Source organism: Coregonus lavaretus (assembly GCF_964263955.1).
Source record: "Coregonus lavaretus genome assembly, contig: HAP1_SCAFFOLD_2565, whole genome shotgun sequence".
NCBI lineage: Eukaryota > Metazoa > Chordata > Actinopteri > Salmoniformes > Salmonidae > Coregonus > Coregonus lavaretus.
The window spans coordinates 69,035-78,885 of NW_028160291.1; the positions used below are offsets into that span (position 1 = coordinate 69,035).

Sequence of the window (9,851 nt, forward strand, 5' to 3'; positions counted from 1 at the left end):
AAGAGACAGATGGTCGTAGACCTTCATAAATCTGGTAATGGCTACAAGAAGATCCACAAACGATTGAATATACCACTGAGCACTGTCAGGGCAATTATTAAAAAATAAAAAAGATATGGAACAGTTGAAAACCTCACGGGTAGAGGACGCAAATGCATTTTGCCCCCCAGGATAGGGAGGAGGATGGTGAGAGAAGCAACAAAATCCCCAAGAATAACTGTGAACGAATTGCAGGCCTTGGTGGCGTCTTGGGGTCACCAGGTTTAAAAAAGCACCATCAGACGCCACCTCCACAACCACAGGCTCTTTGGAAGGGTTGCCAGAAGAAAGCCCTTTCTGACCCCAAGACACAGATGCAAGCGCTTTGAGTTTGCCAAATGTCATTTACATTATGACTGGAAGAAGGTGCTCTGGTCAGATGAGACCAAAATTGAACGTTTTGGTCAGATACAGCATCGACATGTTTGACGTCGAAACAGAGATGCATACAAGGAGAGGCACCTCATACCCACAGTGAAATATGGTGGTGGGTCAGTGATGATTTGGGGCTGTTTTAATTCCAGAGGTCCAGGGGCACTGGATGGCATAATGAATTCCACCAAGTATCAGGCAATTTCGGCTGACAAAGAAGGCTGGGATTTGGCCGTAGGTGGACATTCCAACAAGACAATGACCCAAAACATACCTCAAGATCCACACAGAAATGGTTCTGTGACAAAAAAAATATATCTTCTGCCATGGCCATCTCAGTCAGACCTCAATCCAATCGAAAATCTGTGGGCTGATTTGAAGATGGCAGTTGATAAGCGCAAACCCAAGAATGTGAAGGATCTTGAAAGGATCTGCATAGAGGAATGGTCCAAAATCCCTCCAAATGTGTTCCTTAACCTTGTCAAACATTACAGGAAAAGACTCCATGCTGTTATCCTTGCCTGAGGTTGTTGCACTAAGTACAAATTAAGGAGTGCCAATAATTATGAAACCTTGATTTAGGTGACTTTTATTTTGTATTAAATAATTGTATGATTTTGGTTGGTTCCATTGAAACATTAATAAAGTACAGTATTGTTTATATTTTTTAATGTATTGTTGGTGCAGTCAGGGGTGCCAGTAATTTTGGAGCCCACTGTAGATGTGTTTTAGTGTGAAAATAGTAAGATTACTGTCTCTCTCTCTTCTCTCTGTGGTCCTCTGTAGCTCAGCTGGTAGAGCACGGCGCTTGTAACGCCAAGGTAGTGGGTTCGATCCCCGGGACCACCCATACACAAAAATGTATGCACGCATGACTGTAAGTCGCTTTGGATAAAAGCGTCTGCTAAATGGCTTATTATTATTATTATTATTCTTTTCTCAGAGCCTGATGATGTGAGGCTGGTGGGAGGAGGCAGTCGCTGTGCTGGTGGACTGGAGTGGTACGACCAGGGAGAGTGGAGGACTGTGGGAGCTGATGACAGGAAGAAGGAGGCTGTAGCTGCAGTAGTGTGTAGACAGCTGGGTTGTGGCTCCACTGTTTCAGTACTACCTGGAAACACCACTAGAGGGTGTAGAGTTGACTGTTCTGGGTCTGAGTCTTCACTGAGGGAGTGTGGGACATCGTATTCAACTAATGATCTCCTTCTTGGATTCACAGTGATCTGCTCAGGTAATAACAAGCTACACTTTATGGCCAAAAATGCAGTGGTCTAAGGCACTGCATCGCAGTGGTAGTTATGCCACTAGAGATCCTGGTTCGAATCCAGGCTCTGTCGTAGCCGGCTCCAACCGGGAGACCCATGGGGCGGCGCACAATTGGCCCAGCGTCGTCCAGGGTAGGGGAGGGAATGGCCAGCAGGGATGAAAAAATCATGTATGCACTCACTAACTGTAAGTCACTCTGGAGAAGAGCGTCTGCTAAATGACTAAAATGTAAATGTAGTGGATTCAGCTATTTCAGCCATACCTGTTGCTGACAGGTGTATAGGATCGATCACACAAAGCCATACAATCCACAGACCACCATTGGTAGTAGCTTGTGTGGCCTTACTGAAGAGCTCAGTGACTTTCGACGTGGTGTCTAGGAGCAACATTGGCTCAGCCACGAAGTGGTAGGCAACATAAGTGATCTGCTCAGGAAATATCAATATATGATCATTATATTCCACTGATTCCCTTTATTCATTCAACTTCCTCTGCCCCTCTAATGATGACTGTTTGCTTGTAAGTCTGCAAAATAAATCACTCAGTCAAGTAGGAATCAAATACAACTTAAATATCGCAGAATGCTTTTGTATTTGAGTGTTATCTCAGTGAACAACTCTACTCACTGCCACTGTCACATGTCATGTTATTGTCATATCTAAATGAGGAAAGTAGTTGAGGAGCTACGTTTTCTTTTTCTCTCCTCTTGTTCCAGATGTCCTGCTTCAGCCTGATATCAACGTATGTTGTCTCAGTGACTGGAGGCCCACTACTCATGTTGCCCTGTGAGGGAGGGTGGCTAGCACTGTTACATGCTGATGTTATTGTCATATCTATAGGAAACTAGTTGAAGAGGTTTTTCTTGTTCTCTTTTATTGTTACAGATCTCCTGGTCCAGCCTGATATCTTCCTGACTGACTCAATGGGAGGGGTCTCCAGGGGCCATGAGGGGCCAGAGGTGTTCAGGGGCCACAGCTTCACCATCACCTGCTCCACTCAGCCACAGTACCCAGGAGGCTCCTTCCTCCTCACGTTCACCGGCTCCAACAGAACCCAGACCCAGCCAGCTGTCAATCACTCTGCTGCCTTCCTCTTCCCTGCTGCAGATGGCTCCCACCAAGGGAACTACAGCTGTGTTTATGACAATTATGTTTTCTCTCATAACTTCTCCTCTGAGAGTGAGCTCCTCAACCTCACCGTCACAGGTAACTGAACATGAACCAGACTTCTAACTTTGTCATTGACAGATTTCCCACAGATCTATATGATGATGATCTGTCCCCTCATCAAAGGTGTTTCTGTTTTCAGCCTCTCCTCTACCAGCCTTCATCATCAGACACGTTGTAGTGCTGCTGATCCTACTGACAGCCATCACCACCATCTACCTGTACTACAAGGTAAAGACATTTACTCAGACGTTACAAGTCATTTAAATGTTTGTGTCTATGAGCAGGGTTCAGATTCTACATTGGTCTATATATGTGTTTAAGGTGTGTGATTAACCAGATGAGAATGAGAGGCGCATATCTGACTGTATTAATTAGTAGTCCGGTAGAGAGTTGGTCTGTGTCATGTGTTTATATGGTCAACCAGGAGTGGATATTTGTTCAACTGTTGTACTATGCTTGTGTGTGAGTGAGTGAGTGAGTGAGTGAGTGAGTGAGTGAGTGAGTGAGTGAGTGAGTGAGTGAGTGAGTGAGTGAGTGAGTGAGTGAGTGAGTGAGTGAGTGAGAGACTTTCTTTAATGGTTCATCCTCATTTCATTAAAACCTCACCCCACCCCCTAAAATAAACAAATTACCAATATCCCCTGTACTGCATACTCACCTTTTCCTCTACCCCACGATACAAAAACAACACCACACATCACAATAACCCAAACCTCACCAACTCTACAACCGTATATCCAGACCATCTTCCTCAGCTATACAGACAGCCCCCCTCCCAACACACCATATTTCTTGAAACATCTCCACACTTTTTATCATTTCATAGAACTCAAATTTCACCCTAAGGCGTGCAGAGACCATCCCATTAAATAACAGTAAAGGGTCTGTTATCCCCCCACCTTTAACCCTGTTCCTCCTTGTTATCCAAATAGCTAACTTTGCCTGAGCAAACAGAAAATTCAACAACACACATTTTTCCTTTTCCTTATTTGAATACCTGTACCCCATTATAAACATCCCGACAGTAAAAACCCACCCCCAACCTCTCACACAGACATTCCAACTGAGACATTAAAGGCATTAACCTGGCGCACATAGAAAACACATGAATCACAGTTTCACTCATGACACAGAAAGGACACCCCTGTCTGACTCCCGGTTCAACCCGTGCTAACCAGCTGTTAGTGGCCAGGGCTCCATGTAAAACCCTCCACTGGAGGTCCCCTAACCTCTTTGGTACTGGGAGTTTGTAGAGCCCCCTCCATCTAAAACCCACCATACTCTCCGCCCCACATACCCCCTGCCAATGATGTGCCTTCACTCCTGTTAGGCTCCTAATGTTCCTTACCTTAATGCAGAGGTTGTAGAGGGCTTTACCTCCCACCCCCTCAAACTCCCCCAGGCTCGGAGTGTTAAAATCTAACAAGTCCTCCAGACCCCCTTGCCAGTCCCCAGTCTCTGCAGTCACGTGCAGTGGTGGAAACATTGGTGGCCCCTCCCCCTTTGGCCTCTCAAACACCCCCCTTACCGTCTCAGACAGTGCCTCCTGGACCTCCCCCAGGAATCTCTCCAGCAGCCTAAGAGACGTTAGTCCTGTTTGTTTTGCTAGGACTTCTGGGGTTTTCCATCCATCCTCTCCCAGCAGTCGCAGGTCACCCAGCCTTAGTAATCCCGCTGCCATCAGTCGCCTCTTCAGGGTGGCTGACTGAACCGATCTCAAAAGGATGACTGGGTTGTGGATGATAGGCTCCTCCCACACCCACAGCCCAGGCTCCACACCCCCTTTTTGTGTGGGCCTTAGTAGCTGCCAGGCCCTCAGCACCGCAGAGTAAAAATCAGAGAGACCTGCTGTACTCAGCCCCTCCAGCCTCATGAGGAATAGCTGCCGGTCCAACCCTAATCCGCCAGCTCTCCTCAGCAGCGCGCATGCTGGCTCCCTCCATCCGACATCAGTATGGTACAGCAGTCTCTGTGCCGCCTTTAGTCGGAATGCAGCCACCCTGCTCTCCAGTTCCACCAGGCCCTGTCCTCCTTCATTTATGGACATATACAACACTGCCGCCCTCAGCCAGTGATGGCCCGACCAGAAGAAATCCACCAGCTTGCGTTGCAGGTCTGCGTGCAGCCCGGCGGGGGGGTCGAGGACAGCCAGTTTATGCCACAGGGAAGATGCCACCAGGTTGTTGATTATCAGCACCCTCCCTCTATATGACACTTGGGACAGGAGCCACCTCCACCTGGCCAGTCTTGACACCACTGCCTGTGACAGCCCCTCCCAGTTCTTCCTGACCCACCTCTCCGAGCCCAGGTACACCCCCAATATTTTAAGCCCTTCACAACCCCACTGCAACCCCCCTGGAAGCAGAGGAGGGGCCCTATCCCCCCATGCCCCACATAACAGAGCTTTGCTCTTTCCCCAGTTTACCTTAGCTGACGAAGCTCCCTCGTACACCTTCAGACTATTCTCTAGTGCCTGCATATCCTGACCATCCCTGACCATCACAGAAACGTCATCTGCATACCCTGACACTGCTATGCCTGTCCAGCACACTCCCTTCAGTCTCCTGCGTAGCAGGCCCAAAAAAGGCTCAATGGCTAGTGTATATAACTGCCCTGATAGAGGGCATCCTTGTCTAATGCCCCGCCTCACCCAGACTGGCCTACTGGGCCCCCCTCCCACCTTAACCATACATGATGCCCCAGCATACAACATCTTCACATAGGCCAAAAACCTTTCCCCAAACACAGACATCACATTAAACAGATACTCATGGTCCACTCTATCAAAAGCCTTCTCTTGATCTAAAGAGACCAGACCAAAGTTCACATTAGAACTTCTCGACAAGTCCAAGATGTCCCTGATTAAGAACAAGTTGTCCGTGATTGTGCGTTCCGGTACACAATATGTCTGGTCCTTGTGTACTATAGAGTCCAGATGGGACTTTAGTCTGTTAGCGAGGACCTTGGCAAATATCTTGTAGTCCGCACAGAGCAATGCCACAGGCCTCCAGTTCTTAAGTCCCCTTTTTTGGGCAGGAGAGTCAGAGCCACCCGCCGGCAGCTCATCTGCAACTCTCCTACCCCGACGCATTCACACAACACGCGAAAGAAGTCCAGTCCAATTATTCCCCAGAATGTTTTATAAAACTCCACTGGGAGTCCATCGACCCCCGGTGCACGGCCGGGGGACATCTGGGTTACGGCCTCTGCCAGTTCATGGCACAACAGGGGAATGTCCATTTCATCCCTTTGTACCAGAGAGAGCTTAGGGAGTTCGGCAAACAAAACCTGAGCACACATAGGATCACACAGTTCTGCCTTATACAATTCAGTATAAAACTCCACAGTCCGCTCCCGCATCTCCCCCACCACAGAGGTCACCCGCCCATCCGAAAGCCGTAGACAATGCATACCCTTGGCTTCACCGCTCTGTCTTTCCAAACCAAAGAAGAAGGAGCTGGGAGCATCCATCTCCTTGAGCATAGAGAACCTAGCTCTTACAAGTGCTCCCTTTGCTTTAACCTGGAAAAAACTGCCCAGGTCCCTACGTAGTTCAGCTAGATTAGCCTGGAGGCCTACATTGCCTTGCCCCACCAGCTCTACCTCCATCTCACTAATACTACGTTCGAGTTCCCCCAATACTCTCCTAGCCTCTGAGGATGACAGAGCTGTATACTGTTGGCAGAAAAGCAGAATTTGGACTTTTCCCACATCCCACCATTGACTCAGAGACTCATACTCCTCTCTTCGCTGCCCCCACCTTTCCCAAAAAGTCTGGAAACCTGAGCAAAAAGTGGCATCTTGTAAGAGCTTTACATTAAACTTCCAATAGGATGCCTGCCGAGGCCCTGGTGAAATAGACAGCCGAGCCATGGTTATGTGATGATCCGAAAAACCCACCGGGAGAATGGTAGCGCCCAACAGCCTATTGCTCTGATTCCTGGACATATACAATCGATCAAGCCGGGCTGCACTCACCCTAGCCCCAAAGACCTTCACCCATGTATATTGTCTTGTGTTGTTGATGTTTGGAGAACTAGACATCCCTAGGTCAAATTGATTAACAATGGCCCTTAACACCCCCACTGAGCCTGAATGAGGCTCCTCCCCATTTCTGTCTTTCGTAAAATCCATCGTACAGTTCCAGTCCCCGACGACCACCAGCGTCTCCTCAGGCGCTACCTGTGAGAGTTCCTTTCTAAGACACCCAAATAGAAGCCCCCTCTCTCTCCCTGTGTTGGGCGCATACACATTTATAAAGACAAAACCCCTGTTGTTAATTTCTGCCTTTACTACAAGCAGTCTACCTGTACACACCTCTTTTGAGGAGCAAATTTTTACAGACAGACCCGGTACAAAAAGGACTGCCACCCCTGCACTAACATTTGTCCCATGGCTCAGCACACTTGCCCCTTTCCACCAGAGCCCCCAATCAACTTCATTCACCACATCGCTATGCGTCTCCTGCAGAAACAACACTTGTACTTTTTTTTGTTTTACATATTCACCCAACACACTCCTCTTTCCCGCATCTCTGGCGCCATTAATATTAAGCGAGCCTACCCAAAGAGCCTCCATAAGAAGTGGGAGAAAAGCCAGCAAAGAAAGAGACCAATAGCAAAGCTCAAAAAGCTCCAGTGCCAGAAAGAAAACTTTCATCTAAACAGTGTCTGAAGGTAGACCTTTACGCACAGTTGTGACCCACTTCCTTAACCTAAACCGTTTCCTGGGTGAGAGGACACCATGCCCCTCATTTTTCATTGCATGTTGCACTGATCTTACAAACTTTCCCGGATCGCAAAAAAAAGCCTCAAGATTAACTTTTTTCCCCTTAGTCTCCTTCAGGAACCTTGACAGTTCCGTCACCGTGTACTTTGACCCCTCTGACTGACTGGCTGTCAGCTCTGGACCCATTGAGGAGGAGTCTGAAAAGAAATCCTCATCGGCTTCTTCCTCAGACTCACCTTCCTCCTCCTCATCTCCATCTCCCAACCTGACCACCTGTCCTTCCTCTCTAGTCGGGGCCTCCCCCCCAGCACCAGGCAACCTGACCACCTGCCCTTCCTCTCTAGTCGGGGCCTCCCCCCCAGCACCAGGCAAAGGTTCCTTGGTGCCTTTCATCACACCAGCCTCTGCCCTCCCACCTCCTTTCTTCTCCCCCTTTTTCCTCTTCCGCTTGACACCCTCCTCCACCCCTCCTAGTCGCTTACCCTTCCCCACTACACTCTCCTCATCCACTAACATAACCTGACTAGACCCAGCCTCATCTACACCACCATCTATAGCATGACTAGACCCAGTCTCATCTACACCACCATCTATAGCATGACTAGACCCAGCCTCACCTACACCACCATCCATCATTCGACTAGACCCAGCCTCATCTACACCACCATCTATAGCATGACTAGACCCAGCCTCATCTACACCACCATCTATAGCATGACTAGACCCAGCCCCATCTACACCACCACCTATAGCATGACTAGGCCCAGCCTCTGCTGCCTGTGTCTCATGGCCCCCTGCACGTTGACCTCTATTTCCCCCACTGGTGCTTGAACCCTCACCTTGTCTACAGCCTTTATGTGGGCACGCAAAGCTCTTATGCCCCAAATCCCCACACTCAAAACACCGTAGACTATCTGTGCTGGCAAAACCTGCGTAGAGCCCCTCCCCATGCCTCACTTTAAAGTGCACATTTAACTGTTGCTCGTTGTTGTTCAGAAACATGAACACCTGCCTCCGGAATGAAACAACGTGCTTGACGGCATCTGCCTGAAAACCTGCCGACAGTACACGAAAACCACTAGCAAATTTACCAAAACGACTCAACTCCTTCCTGATTTGATCATCCGTAATAAACAGAGACAAATTTGCAACTACCACCCTGGTCGAAGGGGTAGAAAGAGGAGAAATTGGCACCAACACATCCCTTACATATATTCCGCTTGAAATGAGCCTACGCACCAAATTTGCTCTTTTCATGAACACAACCACATCTTTGTTCATTCTGGACGCGGAATGTATAAATTCAGCTCCTACCTGTTCGCCGACCATGAGCAGAACCTCCTCCACCTTAATTCCATTATCGGGAACACCCCTGAATCCATGCTGTAACGACAGCGTCTCCTCCGCACTAGGCTGCGAAGCCATCGCTCACACCACACCGTTCAAAACCCCAGGAAACTAAACCTCTGTCCTCTTCCTCTCTAACTTTGAAAAATAAAAAACAGTGAGTACCACTAAAACAAACAGTGCATTGACCCTCCACCATAGAAAAGAGAAAACAAGGAAAGAAACAACAAATTAGTTAGGACAAGCCCTCCACACCAAACACTCAAACTCCAAAAAACTCCCAGCATGCACAGAGAGAGAGAGAGAGAGGTTAAATGAACATCAACATGACCTTTCATGATGTGCTGGGGAAGATAGGCTTATAGTTGGTATGATGCAACAACACACGTGTGTACATACACTATAGATACAAAAGTATGTGGACACCCCTTCAAATTAGTGGATTCGGCTATTTCAGCCACAACCGTCGATGACAGGTGTATAAAATCGAGCACACAGCCATGCAATATCCATAGACAAACATTGGCAGTAGAATGGCCCATACTGAAGAGCTCATTGACTTTCAACGTGGCACCGTCACAGGATGCCACCTTTCCAACAAGTCAGTTTGTAAAATTTCTGCCCTGCTGTAGCTTCCTCTGTCAACTGTAAGTTCTGAGAGAGAGACAGAGACAGAGACACAGAGAGAGAGAGAGAGAGAGAGAGAGACACAGAGAGACACAGAGAGACACAGAGAGAGAGAGAGAGAGAGAGAGAGAGAGAGAGAGACACAGAGAGAGAGAGAGAGAGAGAGAGAGAGAGAGAGAGAGAGAGAGAGAGAGAGAGAGAGAGAGAGAGAGAGAGAGAGAGAGAGAGAGAGAGAGAGAGGCTGAGGTTAAATGAACATCAACATGACCTTTCATGATGTGATGGGGAAGATAGGCTTATCGT

The 9,851-nt window shown here is 48.1% G+C and overlaps 1 protein-coding gene across 1 annotated transcript; it reads left to right on the forward strand.

The window, feature by feature from the left end:
- Positions 1 to 1,486: 1,486 nt before the first annotated feature.
- On the forward strand, positions 1,487 to 3,074 carry LOC311121940 (uncharacterized protein; the record flags this gene model as incomplete). Its single annotated transcript, XM_084196367.1, has 3 exons — positions 1,487 to 1,642; positions 2,562 to 2,882; positions 2,986 to 3,074. Coding segments are annotated over exons 2-3 (372 nt in total), but the record flags the coding sequence as incomplete, so codon positions are not given.
- Positions 3,075 to 9,851: the final 6,777 nt, after the last annotated feature.